This window comes from Enhydra lutris, unplaced genomic scaffold (genome assembly GCF_002288905.1).
Source record: "Enhydra lutris kenyoni isolate GAN:26980312 unplaced genomic scaffold, ASM228890v2 scaffoldscaffold9, whole genome shotgun sequence".
Classification (NCBI taxonomy): Eukaryota; Metazoa; Chordata; class Mammalia; order Carnivora; family Mustelidae; genus Enhydra; species Enhydra lutris.
This window is the reverse complement of record NW_019154093.1, coordinates 75314400-75333970: the sequence shown is the minus strand read 5'-3', so window position 1 is coordinate 75333970 and position 19571 is coordinate 75314400. Positions and strand designations below refer to the sequence as shown.

At 42.2% G+C, this 19571-nt stretch overlaps 1 protein-coding gene across 9 annotated transcripts; it reads right to left on the bottom strand.

Annotated features, from left to right (window-relative positions):
* Positions 1 to 971: 971 nt before the first annotated feature.
* Positions 972 to 19322, bottom strand: LOC111143406 (chromosome unknown C1orf162 homolog). 9 transcript variants are annotated; one of them, XM_022497115.1, is made up of 10 exons: positions 19292 to 19322; positions 17337 to 17462; positions 13925 to 14145; positions 13131 to 13282; positions 3878 to 3953; positions 2808 to 2874; positions 2577 to 2657; positions 2239 to 2333; positions 1897 to 1964; positions 1219 to 1494 (listed from the first exon to the last, which is right to left on the bottom strand). In XM_022497115.1, exons 4-10 carry the CDS (start codon positions 13170 to 13172, stop codon positions 1333 to 1335), a joined length of 591 nt encoding a protein of 196 aa, XP_022352823.1. In that variant the 5' UTR covers positions 13173 to 13282; positions 13925 to 14145; positions 17337 to 17462; positions 19292 to 19322; the 3' UTR covers positions 1219 to 1332. The 9 variants fall into 9 exon arrangements, with proteins under 9 accessions (XP_022352828.1, XP_022352831.1, XP_022352823.1 ...); XM_022497120.1 differs by lacking the exons at positions 2577 to 2657; positions 19292 to 19322 and having other exon boundaries at positions 972 to 1281; positions 1390 to 1494; positions 17337 to 18882; XM_022497114.1 differs by lacking the exon at positions 19292 to 19322 and having other exon boundaries at positions 17337 to 18874.
* Positions 19323 to 19571: the final 249 nt, after the last annotated feature.

Sequence of the window (19571 nt, the reverse complement as noted above, 5' to 3'; positions counted from 1 at the left end):
AAATGATCGGATATGCCATCTTACTCTCAATTTCTTCATGCATATCTATTTCTAGTCTTCTTACTCTATCCCATTTGTTTATTTGCAAACCATGAACACATTTTAATGAGTCATGCTTGATTTAAAAAAAATACTTTTAGTTAGTGGTTAGGGGTAGCCTTCCTATATTCTTTTATTTGCTTCTTTTGATAAAATTTCCTGGATTTGCTTTCTGGTTTATTGTCTACACAGGGTCTTTAGAGTAACCTTACTGAATGAAGAATAATCTTATTGGGGGTGGTGGGGGCGCCTGGGTGGCTCAGTGGGTTAAGTCTTGCCATCGGCTCAGGTCATGATCTTGGGGTCTTGGGACCAAGCCCCACATCGGGCTCTCTGCTCAGTGGGGTAGGCTGCTTCTGCCAGTGTCCCTCCCCCCTGCTCGTGCTTTCTCTCTCTCTCTCTCAAATAAATAAAATCTTAAAAGAAAGAAAGAAAGAAAGAAAGAAAGAAAGAAAGAAAGAAAGAAAGAAAGAAAGAAAATCCTATTGGTGTTTTTACTAGGACTGTCTGTGGAATCATCCATTAGGATTTGGGGGGGTTCACATTTAAATTTTTGGTTCCCATATAATATCACTTTGCATATCTTTTATGGTATAGCAAAGAAGTGGACATCCACATGTGAACAGCGCTTTGTACAAGGAGAACTTCTATTTGTGTAAAACTCTTGGGATGTACAAAGTACCATAGAAGATGACATCTTCCTTATTCTCGAACTAAGAGGTAAACGTTATTAGTACTGTTTTCACGAGGAAGGAGCTACGCTTACCAAAAGAATGCAGCTAGTTGGGGCTGAGGTTGAGACCCGAGCCCCAATCAGTTCTGAGCTTGTTCTGGGGTACCGTCCCCTCTGTTTGGCTTCTGGCTATGGAGGAGTTCTGGATCTCTGGATGTGACAGGACCAGACAAATAAATGATACGTGAGGAGCCAGCACTGCAGACTGGTTGGTTTTATTTGGAACTCCTGCTCACTTGCCCATTAGGCTGGCTTCTCCCAAGCTGGTCAGTGGCACCAAGTGAGCACCCTTTGTGCGCTGAGCTCTGTACCACACACTCTGGAAGAGGACCAGGGAGGCCGTCTCAGCCCTCAAAGGGCTAAGAGGCTGTCCGTCCAAGCAGGAGGGCTGGCAGTGTCTTCTCAGGCCAAGAGAAGCACTCCCCCTCGGTCTTCAAAACCGCCGGCTAACATTTCCAGATCCCACCCAAACAGCTCCAACCAGACCATGCTGTGGTCCAGAATTTGTCCTAAGGGAAAGTGATGAATAAAGATAGAGCCGAGAGTAAGAGGGACCGGCATCAAGCCTCACTGGAAAGGTAGGGGGAGTCTGTCCCTTTGACTGGAGCATAGACAACCGTGTCCAAGGGTGCAGAACGTTTCTCAGTCAGGTGTTCACTCTTTTCTTCCAAGGTTTTGAAAGCTACGCTAGCATAGGTAAGTGCTTCCTCCGGAGATGAAAGCTGCAGAGGAAGAAGGAGGAGGAACGACTGAGTTCAGTTTGGAGGGCGGGGTGTCTTTAAAAGCCAGGGTCTCAGGGGCCTGGGTGGCTCAGTGGGTTAAAGCCTCTGCCTTCAGCTCAGTTCATGATCCCAGGGTCCTGGGATCGAGCCCCACATGGGCTCTCTGCTCTGTGGGGAGCTTGCTTCCCCCACCCCTCTCTGCCTACTTGTGATCTCTGTCTGTCAAATAAATAAATAAAATCTTTAAAAAAAAAAAAAAAAAGAAACATTTAAAAAAAAAAAAAATAAAAAAATAAAAGCCATGGTCTCTGTAGAAGCCCCTTGGAGGATGTGGTCATAGAGGATCAAAGAGATCAGAAGATGCACATGCCCAGGGTCCCCAAAAGAGTGTGATCCTCTTACCTTGGCCGGAGGATCACGGCTGGAGTGACTATCCAAGGGAGGATCCCGGGCCCAGGGACTGGAGTGGCCTGCCACAGGGGCCAGGAAAAAGAGGAACAAGTCTCACCAGTGGGGCGTGGAGGAATGGGAAGCCTCTCTCTGCAGGCTGGGGGGCGAGGTGGGTGTTGGAGGTGGCAAAAGTGGAGGGGTAGGGAGGGCAGAGACAGAAGCCAAGGGTATCAGTTCCCCAGTCTGTGGAGAGGGTGAGCTACCAAGGTTTTACTCCCCCTCAGAGCTAACACCAAGACTTAATTCTCAATGTCAGAGCCAGAAGAGCTGTCCCATCTCTCGGAGACCACTTACATTTTCTGTAGGTCTTCACGATGAGGAAGACAAGGACCAGCAGCAGCAGCGTTAGCAGGACCCCCACAAAAAAGGCCAAGACCAAATGCTGTATGCTGTTTTGGCAAAGAAAGGGAGCAGATGACCCACTGGGCCTTCTGAAGGCCTCTGCTAAAGGCCAGAGGGTCACCATTCCTGCCTGCGGGTCGATCCCTAAAATAGCTTTCACGCTGGCTAGGTGACTTTTACCCACTGCTTTTCAACTTTCTGCTTTGGGGTTCCAGAACTCTCTGAAACCTCAGTGCAAATTGTGAGCTCTTGTCCCCCTCAAAAATCTTCACAAGCCCACCAGTACACACCGTTTGTTGATGAGCTGAGGGGATTCATGGATCTCCTGAGGGATCTCCCTCCCTGGGGCACTCCGGGTTAAGAACCACACTCTAAATATAAAAAACCGATTCATTTTTTTCAACTGTTTCTGGTCCCTTTTCCCCAGCCCTCCCTCCTAAGTCCCATCAGGCAGGGCTGTCAGCACAAAATCCAATGCCATGTAGTGCAAGATGAAATGGGTGGGAGAATGGCTCGCTTACTTGGTGGGCTCCTGGGAGCAGGGTCTGGAGGCAATTGTCGGAGCTGTTGTGCTGAAACTTGGTTTGTCTGTGAGAGAATGAGAAGGGGCTTAGTGCATCTGCCACATCTCATGAATCTTTCCAGCTTAAATTAAGTCTCCAGGTGCCCCACCCTATCCAAGTCACCAGGGGACATACACAATAGAGAGTCCCACTCTGTAAAAGGAGAGAACGGTGTTTCATGTCCTGGATCCTTTAACAAAAGTAGAGCTTTCGGGAGCCTGGGTGGCTCAGTGGGTTAAGCCGCTGCCTTCGGCTCAGGTCAATGATCTCAGGGTCCTGGGGTTGAGTCCTGCATCGGGCTCTCTGCTCAGCAGGGAGCCTGCTTCCCTCTCTCTCTCTCTCTCTCTCTGCCTACTTGTGATCTCTCTCTGTCAAATAAATAAATAAATAAAATCTTTAAAAAATAAAAAGTAGAGCTTTCACTTAAAAACTTAAAAAACAAACAGCTACACCCATGAAAGAGGAGCCTCATTTTTCTGCAGCCCCGTGTGCCCCTTTGACAAATAAACACATCTCCTGTCCCTCCCTCCAAGATTTAATGGACCCCAGGGAAATGTGCTTCCTCAGACATAAGCAGACAATGTCAAGGCCAGGGAGTAGAGAACCAAAAGCAAAACCCAAAACTAGCATTTCCCAAAGTTTTGGGGAACTTGAGCTTGGAAACTGCTGCCTTTTTTTAGTGGTTCCTTTGTTTGCAGGGTGGTTTTTAACAGTGACTAGTCAAAGGCAGCCACAGTGAGTTCTCCCAAGGCCAGTGCCATAAATAGGGGGCCAGTAAGGGAAGTGAACTGCGTTGCCCTAAGCTACCCAGCTGGTCTTGTACTGAGCACACAGACACCCTTTACTCAACTTGGGAGGATAGACTGTTCTCCCTGGTTCCCCTTGACACTCTTCTTGGCATTGGGTAAAATTTGATTCTTCCAACCTCAGAAATGTTGTCCCATTCAGCTCTTCAGTATAGTTACTGGTTAATCCAGTCCATGTTGACTCAGTAGTGAGGCAGGTAATGGTTTCTGCCCTGGACTTACCATTTTTGGGTTCAGGTTTGGAACTCCATCCTCCCATGCTGTCTTCCTGAGAATAAAAAATGTTCCTCTTTGAAAGCTAGAAAGGAAAGGTAGCAGAGGGGTGAACTCTGAGGCTGTGATTTTAATACCAGAGCAGTATCCATGAGAGAGAGGCTAATCATGGTGGGTGTTCTAGTGAGGACAGTGGTCATGGACTTTACATGGTGTGGTTATTATACCTCAGCAAACAGTTCTCAGCTTTGTAGGTCTAGAAATCTGATTTTAGCAGGGCTAAAATTCAATCAGAATTGACTGATTGGCCCAGAACTGACTCATACCAACTAACTCACAGGAGACTGATGTATAAACTGAAATGACCTAAGGAACATGTTGGTGTCACCAGCGCATTCTATCAGAACACATGGGAGAACCATTTAAAACCACAGTTTTGCTTGGCAAACATTGAATTGAACTGAGTATGGGAGAAGATGAGTGGATGATTTTAATACTGAATGTCATAGAGGTCTAATGTATTTGCTTCACTCCTCCCTGGCAGCTGGGTAAACTTTGACCCACTTTCTCGTGAAGGCCCTTCCTCTAGGCTGTTTCAGAATTTTTATTCTGTTCAAGTATTAACTTTCCAAGAGTGTCAGTGTCCTTATCTAGGCTACGGTTCTACTTTTTACGTTAAGTTTTCTGTATTTTCCCTTTTATTTATTTGTATTAAAAAGTGTAAAGTACCTAAGAGCAGCAGAGTAGAATCACCTGAAATCCTACTATCAATTATTATATTAATAATTTTGGAGTATTCCTTTTTAATCTTCCATGCATTTCCTAAAAGCTAGTTGAGACTTCATATCTCCTTTTCTGTTGTTGTTTTTAAGTTTTTTCTTTATCATAAACATCCCTCCCATGCCATTCAAAACTTTCTATAAGCATTTTTAGTGACCATAAGTGTTTCAGTTATAGCTACGTACTATAGCTCACTTAACCAGTTTCTTTGCTGATAAAAATGGTCTCCACTTTTATTTAAATAAAAAAACAAAGACATTTTAGGAAACCACAGTTTGACTTCATATTTAGGCACACCCATGATAAGAATTTTTGGCTCTGTCTATACCTGCTGTATTTTAAGGTAATTTATTTAGATAATAAATGTCATCTATTATTTGTGTTTATTTACTCAGCTTTCAAAAGCGAATCAATTTCCAAGTCCTTGGACATGGGGAGGGTCGGGAGAAGGATAACTAATTGCCATGTACCACTTACAACAGCAATAATAATAAGTGCATTAGACTCGACCAAATAACATAATGTAAGGTAAAGTGCCGACAGGGAAATCTGGTGAGAATTCTGAGACACAAGACTAGGAAGCCCATCATCTACAGCAGAATCATCAGTGGTAACAATTTTTCTAGCATTTTTGCTCCTTTTCTAATTTAAAAGTCAACAGTGCTCTTTGTAGAGCACCATAAAATAGAGACTATTTTTTTAAATATTGAAATATGTGTTTGCCCTAAAATTTATGAATTTATTATGAATTTGCTATGAATTTATATTAAACTTCACCACTGGGGACATAGGAGATAAGAGGATTGTAAGTTTCTGTAAAGTCTTAACCTTCAAATAAGTGGCTCTGAGTTTACAACCATCCCAAAGAAATGCCACCACAGCCACCTTTAAAATTTTGGGGGTCACCCCATATTGAAAGACAAAACCATCACACAGAGCAGCAGGAAAATAAATACTTACAGATCCAGGCCAAGAAATGCAGGAAACACATTTCCATTTGAAAACAATGCCCCAAACATTTGACAGAGCATAAATTAAAATAGAAACAGCACTATATATACTTTTGCACATTTTGTCCAGTACTGGGAGACTCTTAGCAATTGCCACAAAATCCACTAACTACGTGCAGCCACTCAAATACAACCCTTTCCCCACCAAATAAAGTTAAAGAGAAAAAAAAGAGATAGAAACCACTAGAAATTAGATGACATTTCCCTTGCATGAATAGTTATTTCATCTAGATTAAAAGCATGGGGTAAATGCATTTACCTTCTAAGAAAAAGTCCGGTCATAAGATGCCCGTTGTCTAAGACTGAACTTTTCACTTGCTTCCGTGACTACTCCTACTTTTCAGAGATGACGAAATCATGATTTACTGCTACTACCCCATCAAGCTGTGTGTTGCAAAGATCTAGTCTAAACTTGAGGTCAGACTTCCCCTTTGAGCCCATTTTATATATATATGTTTTAATTATTTTTATAACACCATATATTTTTTAATCCCATGAACAGCTTCTCTTATATCTTTTGACACATGAACACTAGAACATGGGGGTTAAGACAAGTGTATTTCTAATTAAGCACTTAACTACCATGCGAGATAAGGTGGAGTTCCCAGCAATATGGCATTATCATTGTCATCAAGCACCTTCAAATATCACTTGTTCTAACCAGAGAGATGAGTTTGATAAGGAGGGACAAAGAGCAGGGTCAAGCAGAGTCAAGTGTAAGGTACTAGCTGGGCAGACATGAAGTGTGCTAGGAGTTATGGAGATCACTGAGGGCGCTCGAGTGGCTCAGTCAGTTAAGCATCTGACTCTTGGTTTCGACTCAGGTCATGTTCTCAGGGTCATGAGATTGAGCCCGTGTGGGGCTCTGTGCTCAGCAAGGAGGATATTCTCTCTCCCTCTCCCTCTGACCCTCCTCCCAGCTCATGCTCTGGCTCTCTCTCTCTCTCTCAAGATAAATAAATAAAATCTTAAAAAAAAAAGAGTTATGGGCAATCCCTTTAGAGTGAAGGTGAGTCATTTCTTTGTAAATATTTATCCATAAAATAATATTAATAAAGTACTCTGCATCTTAAAAGAAGTAGTAAAAAGTAAAGGGAGGATGAATTTAGAATTTAGAAAAATAAACATATGGATTTAGAAATATTATCCAAAAGAGAATTTATGAAAGATTCACTATTACATATTCACAGATATTTAAGAAATTTGGAGCACAGTAATTTCTAAGAACACCATAGAAGTTCTGGTCACTCCACTGTGTTTTGTGTTTGGCTCTGTAAGAAAACCTTGAGAGTGAAATCTGATATTTAAGGATTCAAGAAGTGTGACAAAAGAAAATAATCCCTGAAATTATTATTCTTTTTACAAAAGAATTTGTAATTTATGGAGTTAATGGAAAATAAAGCAAGAATTCTTATGAGGCCAAAGTTATCAGAGGAACAGATTGGATAATCCTCATCAGATTATTCTCTCAGCAACTAAAAGAAACTATTGAAATAGAGAAAAAACACCTTTAACTTGGAATTACTCTCTCTGGATCTCTTAAGAAAGGCATGTTATTTTTTTATGTGGTATTTGAAAACAAGAAACATTCTAAAATTTGAAAAAAGGATTTAAAATATTAATACACTTGCTAAATAAACTGTGTGAATTAGGTGCTATGGATATTTCAGAGAACAAAGCAGAAAATTTTCTCATGGGGCCTATTGTCTAATTGAGAAGAGAAATAAAAAACAAGAAAACAACAGACATTACAGATTGTGTTAAAGGCCATGAGGGACAGAAGCAGATTAAATGGTGGGAGGTCGTTAGATGAGATGGATGAGCAGGGATGGTCTGTCCAAGGAGCAGACACTGAGAACCAGAGGATGGGGAAAAGCTAGGCAGGCAGAGAGCCCCAGAAAGACAGTTTCAGGCAGAGGGCAGAGCAACTCAACAGGCAAGGGAAAAGGAAGAGCTGGCAGAGCTTGTAGAGCTGGTGAAATCAGGCAAGGCTGCATGCTGGTGGACCCAGAGCTGGGGTTCTGGACCATGGATGGGTTTTGGACAGAGGGAGCAGAAAGGAACCACATAGGGCACCCCAGGCCTGGGACTGGTTGCTGGGACTCAGGAGATGTTTACCCAGAGATCAGCATGGTTCAAGAGTGGAGCATTTTTTAAATGTATTAAATTCAATTGTTTAACATATAGTGTATTATTAGTTTCAGAGGTAGAGTTCAGTGATTCATCAGTCTTACATAATAACTCAGTGCTCATTATATCATGTGTCCTCCTTACTGTCCATCACCCAGTCACCCCATCCCCCATCCTCCTCCCCTCCAGCAACCCTCAGTTTTTTTGTATGATTAAGAGTCTCTTATGGCTTGTCCCCCTAATTTTGTCTTATTTTTCCCTCCCTTCCCCTCTGATCCTGTTTTGTTTCTTAAATTCCACATATCAGTGAGACTGTATAATTTTCTTGCTCTGATTGACTTACTTTGCTTAGCATAAAACCCTGTATTTCCATCTACATCATTGCAAATGGCAAGACTTCATTTTTGTGAAGGCTGAGTAGTAGCCTATTGTGTATATATACCACATCTTCTTTATCTCTTCATCTGGCAATGGACATCTGGGCTCTTCCCATAGTTTGGCTATTGTGGACATTGCTGCTATAAACACTGGCATGCAGGTGCCCCTTCAGATCACTAGATTTGTATCTTTGGGGTAAATCACTAGCAGTGCAACTTCTGGGTCATAGGGTAGCTCTACTTTCAACTTTTTGAGAAATCTCCATACTATTTTCCAGAGTGGCTGTGCCAGATTGAATTCCTACCAAAAGCGTAAGAGGGTTTACATTCTCCGTATCTCCAACAACACCTGTCATTTCCTGACTTGTTAATTTTAGCCATTCTGACTGGTGTGAGGTGGTATCTCAATGTGGTTTTGATTTGTATTTCCCGGCTACCAAGTGATGTTGAGCACTTTTTCATGTGTCTGTTAGCCATTTGGATGTCTGTTCATGTCTTCCGCCCATCTCTTGATTGGATTATTTGTTCTTTGGGTGTTGAGTTTGATAAGTTCTTTATAGATTTTGGGTACTAGCCCTTTATCTGATATGTCATTTGCAATTATCTTCTCCCATTCTGTCCGTTGTCTTTTTTTTTAAATTTTTTATAAACATATAATGTATTTTTATCCCCAGGGGTACAGGTCTGTGTACTGCCAGGTTTACACACTTCACAGCACTCACCATAGCACATACCCTCCCCAATGTCCATAACCCCATCCCCCTCTCCCAACCCTCCTCCCCCCAGCAACCCTCAGTTTGTTTTGTGAGATTAAGAGTGACTTATGGTTTGTCTCCCTCCCAATCCCATCTTGTTTCATTTATTCTTCTCCTACTCCCTTAACCCCCCATGTTGCATCTCCACTTCCTCATATCAGGGAGATCATATGATAGTTGTCCTTCTCCAATTGACTTATTTCGCTATGTCTTTTGGTTTTGTTGACTGTTTCCTTTGCTGTGAAGAACCTTCTTATCTTGAAGTCCCAGTGGTTCATTTCTTGCCTTGGTTTCCCTTGCTTTGGAAATGTGTCTAGCAAGAAGTTGCTGCAGCTGAGGTCACAGTGGTTGCTGCCTGTGCTCTTTTCTAGGATTTTGATGGATTCCTGTCTCACAATCCTTTTTGAGTCTATTTTTGTGTATGGTATAAGAAAGTGGTCCAGTTTCTTTCTTCTGCATGTGGCTGTCCAATTTTCCCACCATTTACCGAAGACATTGTCTTTTTTCCATTGGACGTTCTTTCCTGCTTTGTCGAAGATTAGTAGACCTTAGAGCTGAGGGTCCATTTTTGGGTTCTCTATTCTCCATTGATCTATGTGCCTATTTTTGTGCCGAGATGTAAGTGAATTTGAGAGATATCTAGGAGTGGAAGCAAAAACAAGGAAGGGCAAAAGATCGAAGATGTTACCAAAGAGCTGAAGGATGAAGAAGAGCCAGGGAGGGAAACAGTAGTAGCTCAAGACTTAGAGTGAAAATTAATTAATTAATTCAACATTTACTGAGCACCTTCTATGACCCACATGCATTGCCAAGTTCTGGAGAAAGCAGCATAATGAAATACTGTAGATGAAATGCTGATATCTGCACCAGAAGAGTGGGACCCAATGGAGAAAGGGCTAAGCTTACACAATAAGGAGGGAGACTGAGTGTCCTGAGAAGCACCATAGAGGAGATGTTGTATGAGTTGTGTCTTGAAAGATGAATCACATTTTCTAGACAGGCAGAGGAAGGAAGCATATTCCAGGCAGAGGGATTGCGTGAGTAAAACATGCTTTGTCATGTTAGTTACAGTCCAAGAAATGTAAGTATTTTGCCATGGCTGGTGCAGCGGGGAATGAAGGTCAGGTGGGGATGGGAAATGGAAGAGAAAAGGCTGGAGGAAGGAAAAGACCAGGTAATGGAGGACTCTAAACAAACCTTACCTTAGGGGGAATGGAGAAATGGCTGAAGACTGACATGGTCACATTGGGTTTAGGCAACAGAAGGGAGGGGCTAGGCAGTGGGTAGCAAATCCTTTACCATTGCAGAGGTCTGACAAGAGGCAGTGGCTATGAGGAAGAAGAGATGGGGAAGAGAGGTGATGAATCTAGTCATTTACTACTTGTAAGAGGAGGGTATGGGAGAGAGGAGCTCAGGGTAGCTCCCAGATTTCTGCATCGTTATCACTGACTAGTAGTGCCGATATAGAAGTGATATAGAATTGGACAAATAATGTGTTTACTCTTTGACACATTGACTTCAGGGTGTTTGTGCAACATTCAGGCAGAAATGTGGCAAGGGTAACAGGACACACAGATCTAGAGCTCATGAAAGAGATCTAGATTTGTGTGATAAACAGTCCTAGTTCTTGCCCACAACCAATTCTCCTCTCCTTCTGGCCCAGAGTCTCACCTGTGGTTGTGGTGGGGGGTGGTGTTGCATGTTACTTGTTGTGGCCAAAAGACTACGAATGAAAGTGATGTATTCCCTTCGATTTGAAGCATTTAATCACTGAAGTAAGACCTCTTCTGACCCCTTCTGCAGGGTGGTCACGGAGATTTGTGGTGAGAAGGTAAGGTTGCAGGCCCTGAAGCTGGATCACTGTGTCATCATATAGAGGATAGTTTCTCCGGAGGGTCACCTGGACCTATGGTGGATTCTTTATGAGCAAGAAATAAGCTTTTCCACATTACACAAAGATGTGGGGATAGTTTCTGATCTCCCTTAACCTAACCCATCCTGCCTAACGATTTGAGTTATAAGCAAGGAAGTCAGCAGCATACAAGTGATAGTAAAAGCCATGGGAATGGCTAAGACTGTCCACGTAGCCTGTAGAGTGGGAATAAAAATTCATAGGCCAGAACCCTGAGAAACACCAATATTTAGGAGGGAGGCAGACAGTTGTCAGCTAAGGAAACTGAGAGGAAGCAGTGACAGCAAACACAAGCTATTAGAAGCCAGGAAGGAAAGGAAGGAAGGAAAGCGTGGCCGGTAGCACCAGATACTGCCAAGAGGGAGACCCAGTAACATGAGGACTGGAAGGAGTGGACTGGATCTGGAAATGAAGAGATCATGACCCCTTTCTTTGAACACAGCTTAGGGTGTGGCAGTGGCAAAAGAATAAGGCTTCAGTGGGTTGAACGGTGAACACGAATCCCAGGACATAGAACAGACTGGATCTTTAAAAGAGATCCTCTTGTCAAAGAACACCAACCAATGCTGATGAAACATTTTAAACACCAGAATTGAGAAATGCGTGGCTGAACGGGATGCTGGGAATCCTCAAAGGTACAAAGGAAGCATATTGAGTGAGAGCTGGAGCTGGGGTTTGCTCTGGGAACAGCTGCTAATTTTTGTTGACTCAGAGCTAGGGTCGAAAGGCCATGTGCATGAGATCAGGAAACCGAATCTAAAGCCTGCACCAAGGCGGGATTGGGGGGGGGGTGGATTGCATCAGACCCTCTGAAAGGAGAACCACAGTGGGTGGATTAGGAAAAAAGCCACAGATGGACATGTTAAGGATCCTTGTACTAGCTTTCAACAGCAGCATAACAAATGATCACACATTCTGAAACCTAAAAGAGTACACATTTATTATCTCTCAGTGTCTGTGGGTTAGAGGCTTTGGTACTGCTTACCCGGGTTCTCTGCTTAGGGTCTTATCAGAGTGCACTGAGGGCACTGGCTGGAGCCTTGGTTTCATCAGAGGCTTGACTAGGAAAAGATCTACTTCCAAACTCCATTTTTTGCATGAATTCTTCTCCTTGTGGCTGTACGACTGAAGGGCCCTAGCTTCTTACTGCCAGTGTGCCGGGGTCAACCCTCGGGTCCTAGAAGCTGCCTGCCGTTCCCCACCTGTGGTCCTATTCATAGGTAGTTCACAACATGCCAGTCTGCTTCTTTGAGGCCAGCAGGAGAGTCTCGCCAGGCTGCCAGGATGGTGGTCTACAGTGTAATGTAGCAGTGGGAGTGACTTCTCATCACCTGTGCCACATAAAATAACCCAATGGAGGGAGTGGCAACACATCTCCTTTGGTATATTGTATCATTAGATGCAAGTCACAGAGTCCATCATTGCTCAGGGGAAGGGATTTTACTGGGGTGACACCAGGGCAGACACTGGGGGGCACTGCAGAACTCTGCCTGTCACACTGGCTTATTCCAGTCTTGGCTCTGGGCAGAGGACAAAGAGAAAAACAAAACAACTTTTGAGGATTCTCTAACCACAAACCTGACTTCAGGAAGTTTGGGGCCAGATTTTGTACTCCTTGCGCCTCTGTATCTTCCGTTTTTTGTCATTCATTTCACAATAGTTTCTAATTTCTTCTTTGATGCATGGATTGCTTAGAAATGTATTTCCTAATTTCAAAATACACATTGATTTCCTTATCATTTGGTTAACTTTTAAGCACAACTGCTCTGTGATCAACAAAAAATATTATGCATGATTTCAATCCTTCAAAATCTGTTGAAGCATGCATTATGCAATATTACATGGTCAATTTTTATATACTATCTTTTTTTCCCCCAGATTTGTTTATCTATTTGAGTGAGAAAGAGAGCTTGACAAGGAGGGAAAGAGGGAGAGGGAAAGATCATCTCAAGCAGACTCTGCACTCAGTGGAGCCCTACACAGGGCTCGGTCTCACAACCCTGAGATCACGACCTGAGCCGAAACCAAGAGTCAGAGGCTTCAGTGACTCTGAGCCACCCAGGGGCCCTTTGAATGCTATTTCATATGTACTTGAGAAGACTGTGTAGCCTGTGGTTATTGGCAGTAGCATTCTATATGTCTCTATTAAGTACAGTTTGTTGTTCTGTCCAAATTCTATATCCTAACTGCTTACTAATTTTTTAGTCATGGATGTGATTATGTATTTGTCTACTTCTACATAAAAAATATTTTAATCTCCCAAGAGCTTATCTTTACACTTATCTTAGGTCTACTCACGTATTTAACAGCTGTTTTTCTTCCTTTTCCCGTTTCTGGCATTTTCTATGGGATCATTTTCCTTGTCTTAAGGATACCTTTTAGTCTTTCAGTGAAGTGCTGCTGGTTGTTAACTCATTTAGTTCTTTCAAAATCTTTATTTCTCTTCCATTCTTAAAAGATATTAAAAAAAAAAAAAAAAGATATTTTAATGCCATAGAATCCTGGTTGGTTATTTCCTCCCCGTATATCGACCATTTCGTGTCATGATTTTCTGGCTGTGAGCTCTTTTAAGTACTGCCTCTGCTTCATTTTCTTTGGGGATTCCAACTACGTATTAGACCTTGTTGTATCTTCTCTCCTACTCTCCATTTGGTATTTCTCATTTTTTTTTTGTCTCTCTCTCCTTCCTTCTAGATATTCTAAGTTATTTCCAGTTCATAATTGTTCCTTTCACCATGGTCTAATCTGCTATTGACAAGAGCCAACTGAGCTAATTTTTCTATATATTTTTTTCAGTTCTAGAATTTATATTCTTCAAATTTTGTTTCTTTAAATGTATGCTCAGTTCTCTGTCAACATTTTCAAACTTGACTTTTATCTGCTTTAATACAGTAAGCATAGTTTATGGCTTAATATTTAGTTTTTGCTTCCAGTATCTTATCTTCTAATCATCTGATTATCTTTTACTGTAAAACTGGGTTTGAAAAATCATTTGTAGAAATATAAGACTAGGGTCATGTTTTATTCCTCTAAACCAGGTTTCTTGTATTGCTTTTGCCAAGAACCTGGGGCCACCAGCAATCTGGGATCACCTTAATCCAAGTTCAGGGCTGAGTGTTCATGGAGTCATCCACTCACAGCAGGGCACTGGCCATGGAAGGGCTGGTTTTTTGGTCTTCACCTTTATTTCCAAGTACAGCTGACTGTGTGTGTTGGTGGTGGGAAGTGGTGATATTTACTCGGCTTCCCTCCTCAGTGGGTCCTGGACTCCATCCTTCATTTCTCTGGGAATAGCCACTATTCTGTGAAGTCACTGAAAGAATAGTTTAGTCTTTTGGCCATCTCTCTCAGATTGGCAAATGCTTCCAGGGCATTAAGTGGGCCCGAGTGCTAAACTCACCTCTCTGAATTTCCACTGTCTCTCAGTCCTTGGCCTGATGATGTCTCATTAACTCTTGGTGCTTTAATATTCTTTTTTTTTTTTTTAACTTTTTAAAAAAATTTTATTTATTTATTTGACAGATGGAGATTACAAGTAGGCAGAAAAGCAGGCAGAGAGAGAGAGGAGGAAGCAGGCTCCCTGCTGAGCAGACAGCCCAATGTGGGGTTCGATCCCAGGATCCTGGGATCACAACCCGAGCCGAATGCAGAGGCTTTAACCCACTGAGCCACCCAGGCGCCCCAGTGCTTTAATATTCTTAAGATATGTCTTATATCTCACTCAGATGTTAAAAAATTTCTTCAGTTGGACAGTCTGAGTTACCTAATCTACCATTACCAGAAGCAAATGTTACAAGATTTTGCATTTTGATTGCATTTTAACCTCAACCAACAAAGTTCCAGGAATCCACATCTTAATTTTATTTCTTCAACAACAAATAGAAAATATAAGCAAGGTACATTTTATAATACTAATAAAGAATAGAGAGTTTTTAGAATAAATGTTATAAAAGAGGTACCAGACCTTAACAGAGAACATCAAAAAACTTTAATGGAAAACACTTAAGATCTAATACATGGAGAAACATAACCCTTAATTTAATTACTTCCTTTAGTGTCGTTTATCTTGTTCCTCTATCTCCTGTAGTTCCTGGAAACTGGAATTTACATCTTAAGCCTTGACAGATTCAAGTTCATTATTTTTGGCTAGATTACATCGTAGGTGACATTGTCTACTTTATATTTAATCACATCAGGAAACATTTCTGGGTTATCTTACCATGAGGGATGTTAAGAATAACCACCGAATTAGGGTGATTGACTTGACTGGAATGGTCTTCAGATTATTATTTATCATTGATAATAATTTGTTTTCTTGCTCAGTATAAAACAACAAAAGAATCTAACATTTCCTTTTTTCATTGACAATGTAATTGATTTCTTTTGCTAATACAAAAATACTTCAAATTCAACTGGACTTTTTCATATCACGTACTTAAGAAATAATCATGATACTCTCATCTGCAGATTGCCCAGCCAGCCAATCACCATGCAGCCCATTGGTAGGTCCCCAACCACATCTACTGCATAGAAATACATTTCTGATAATTTGGAGGTAGAGATTTGGAGCCAGGGTCTGGAGTTTTGCCTCTAGGACCCCTGCTTGCCTTATCACCTCCTCTTTGAGTTGACACCATACTGCTTGGGCATGGGTAAACAAATTCCTCCAGCACATCCATGGCCCCTGGCCCAACAGAAGCAGCACGTGCTCTACAACTGGGCACCATTGCTTATGTCCAGGTGGCAAAACCCTCTCTTGGCAATGTGTCAGTGTTGCTGAATGCAGGACGTCAGTCATCCGGTTCTCTGGTTCTGGGGACTGTGGAGCCTGTTCTTAGACTCTGCTCAGACCAAGTGGCCTAATGAGGAGCCCCAGATGAAGCTGTTCTCAGCCTGAAATCGTTGGCCTGAGGGTCAGCACCCCTGCCCCACATATTAAGTAGTATCTCCTGGCATATTAGCCATCTGTGGCAACCTGTCTGGGAAGCTCGGAGTTTGTGCAAAGCGTGCACACTGGAACAGTTCAGACGTGTGAAAAACAGCAAAGAAAGGGTGGCCAAAGCGGAATCAACAGGGAGAGTGGTGGTCATGAGGTCAGAGAGATTGCTAGGGACCAGATCATATAGTACCTTGTAAATAAGATAAGGATCAGATTCTATTCTAAATGTGATGGAGCATTACAAAGTTTTAGGCAGGGGAGTGATAGGATTCAACTTACATTTTATAAAGCTCACTTTGGCTGCAGAGAATTGTTAAAAGGATGCAAGTGTACGACAGAGAATTGTAGTAGTCCAAGTGAAACATGGCAGCTTGGATTAGGCAGTGGTAGGAGTGGACATATTTGTGATAATTTTTGAGTAGAAGTAAACAAGACCTGCTGATGGACTGGGTAGAAAAGTGAAAGCGTGGGGCTCCTGGGTGACTCAATTGACTAAGCATCTGCCTTTGGCTCAGGTCATGATCCCAGGATCCTGGAATCGAGCCCCACATCGTCACTGTCAGGCTCCCTGCTCAATAGGGAGTTGGCTTCGTCTGCTTTCCTCCACCTCCCCCCTGTCCTCTGCTTGCGACTGCTCTCTGTCATAAGTAAAATCTTTAAAAAAAACGAACAGTGGGGGGCACCTGGGTGGCTCAGTGGTTTAAGCCTCTGCCTTCAGCTCAGGTCATGGTCTCAAGGTCCTGGGATCGAGCCCCGCATTGGGCTCTCCGCTCGGCGGGGAGCCTGCTTCCCCCTCTCTCTCTGCCTGCCTCTCTGCCTACTGTGACCTACCCCTCTCTCTCTCTCTCTCTCTCTTTCTAAAAAAAAAAAAAAAAAAAACGAACAGTGAAAAGGGCTAAGGTAGACTCCTAGTTTTTTGGGCTGGCCAACTTGGGTGAAAGGTAGTGCCATTATGGGATGGAGAAGACTTAGGAAGAGCAGGGTAGGGGTGGACACTAAGAGATCTATTTTTAACTTACATTTGAGATGTCTTTAAGGAATCCAACAGGTGTGTAGACAATACAAGTGAGGGTGAGTAATGTTCTGGAAATTATACTATGTAGGTCTATTTCCTCACTGCTTCTCAATCCTTTACCACAACCGTATCTATCTTTTGCGCTGCTATTCAACCAAAACTACTCTAAGGGCCACCAGAGACTTTCTGCTATTAACTCTAATGTGCACTTTGAGTCCTCTTAATCTCCCTGAAAAAGTGGCTCTTCTGACACAGAACTCTCCACAGTCTTGATTTCTTGACACTGCTCTCTCCTGGTTTTTCTCCAATAACTGGCTATTCCTTCTTTTGCGTAATCCTCTCCATTTCGAAAACACTGATATTCTTTCATGGCTCTATACTTACTTATACTCTTTCCTGAGTCACGGTGAAAAACAGTGCCTCCCATTCTCTTCTCTTTCAGGCTATAACTTCTCCTTCAAGAAAGCTATAACTCACATTGATTGTTCCTTTCTTCCATTATCTGCACACTCAAGTCCCATTAACGTTGCCTTTAGTGTTTCTCAATTACCTCCTTTCCAACCACACTGACGAGGCCTTCAGTTGAGGTCTTCAATGTCTTTTGGCTAGAATGATCCTGCCGCTGAGCAAGCTTTGCCTCTCTCCAAACTGTCTTCTTCTGTTGACAGTACCTTTTCTGAAACAAAAATCTAGTTGTCATTCCTTTGCTTAAAACCTTTTACTGGCTCCCCAGTCCTCAGAACAAAATCTAACTGCTAAACAGAACATTTAAGGACCCTAATATAACTCCTATTTGTATTTCACTTGAGTAACTTAAGATTTAAAAATGTTACTCTCTTACATTAGCTTCCCCACAATCATGAATGCTACTCCTTCTTTCTGGACCCAACCCCTGACTCTTGTGGCTAACTTTCTCTTTCAAACGCCAGCTCAGCCTTCCCTTTCTCACCTGTCACCTTTCTGCTCTCTCCATTTCACTGGATGTTCACTGACTTCTTGGGATTAGATTTTTGCTTTCAGTATTATTCATCCAGGTTGACTTTTATTAATAGGCTAGTTATTGTGGTGGTTTGTAATGTGTCGAGTGGGTTACACGAAATTACTTTCCAGAATTCTCTTCCCTGAATATTTCTGTTAGAGTGAGCAATCGATCCCTCAGCAAGTTTATAGAGCAGATGTGAAGCAGCAACTATTTAGGAGCTCATATGTGTGGTTGGTGATCTGTGGCTCCCAGGTGTTAACTGGCCTACAACTTCCCAGCCTTTCCCTGGAGCACTCTTTAGCTTTTCTAACCTTTGGCCACGGTATGTGTGAAAAAGGACCCAGGCTTTTCTGGAAGTCATACCATCAAAGTCCGAGGTAGTAAAAATGACAAGGGTTTTGGTCTGTGGTTGCGATTTCTACCTGTTCCTGTGTCTCCCACTTTACAGCCATCTTTCCCTCTTCCCTGCCTACTCTTGGACTTTGAGCTCCTACATCAGAAACAAAGGTTAACAGCTCAGAGAGCCATGCTTAAGTAGCTCCCACAACAGTGCCAAGTCAAATTCCGTACAAACCTCTATCCTAGTAGTTCTGCTTCTCCGACTAAACGCTGACTGATAGTTCTATAAAAGGAAAATGAGGCTAGTGAAACTACCTGAAGTGGTACTTGCCATTATATTCTCAAAGCACCCGTGCTAAAGTCTCTATTGTTCACATACTCTTACTGCCTTTTCTAGATTTTTAACTTTCTGAGAGGGAATTTTATCTCTGTATGATCAGTGAAGAATGGTGCTTAGCACAAACTAGGTACTTATAAATCCTTTGTTAAACAAATAATTTGGAGCACCTCTGCCAACCGTAGCAAAATCTCTTTAATAACAATAAAGATGTCAATCTGATTTCTGTAGCAGACGAATACATTAGCTACCAATAAATACTGACCCTACATCGGCTGTTACATAAATTAAAATCCTAGAAGTCAGAGAAAATAGCAGTTACTCAAATGGTACACATTTTCAAATATTTCCTATTATGTAAGTTGCCCTTTGTTTATAAGTACATCCCTAAATAAGTATGGGAGAATTAAATGCAAACAAGCCTATGGGGGCATGTGGGTGGCTCAGTGGGTTCAGCCTCTGCCTTCAGCTCAGGTCATCATCTCAGGGTCCTGGGATCGAATCCTGCATCCGGCTCTCTGCTCGGCAGGAGCCTGCTTCCTCCTCTCTCCCCCTTTGCCTGCCTCTCTGCCTCCTTGTGATCTCTCTGTGTCAAATAAATAAATAAATATATTTTTTAAAAAATTAAAAAAAACAAAAACAAAACAAGCCTATGGAAGGGCAGAATTTTTTGACATATCTGCTGGACTCTTTAGGTTAATTTTATGACACATTGGGTCCATAATATATTCTATAGACATACTAAAATAATAAAGCCAATGTGATTTGATACACATTTCCTTTAGTTATTTTAATAATAAAAAGCTTTAAATTTCCTGTAACTTGTCAGTAGCCAGAAATAGCTTACCACTAAAACATCAGTTCAGGGGTGCCTGGGTGGCTCAGTGGGTTAAAGCCTCTGTCTTCAGCTCAGGTCATGATCCCAGGGTCCTGGGATCGAGCCCCACATCGGGCTCTCTCTCAGCAGGGAGCCTGCTTTCTCTTCTCTCCCCTCTCTCTGCCTGCCTCTCTGCCTACTTGTGCTGTCAAATAAATAAATAAAATATTAAATAAATAAATAAAACATCAGTTCAACGATGCGTTCAATTTTTAGCCATATGATGTTAAAATATTTCAGAATATTATGC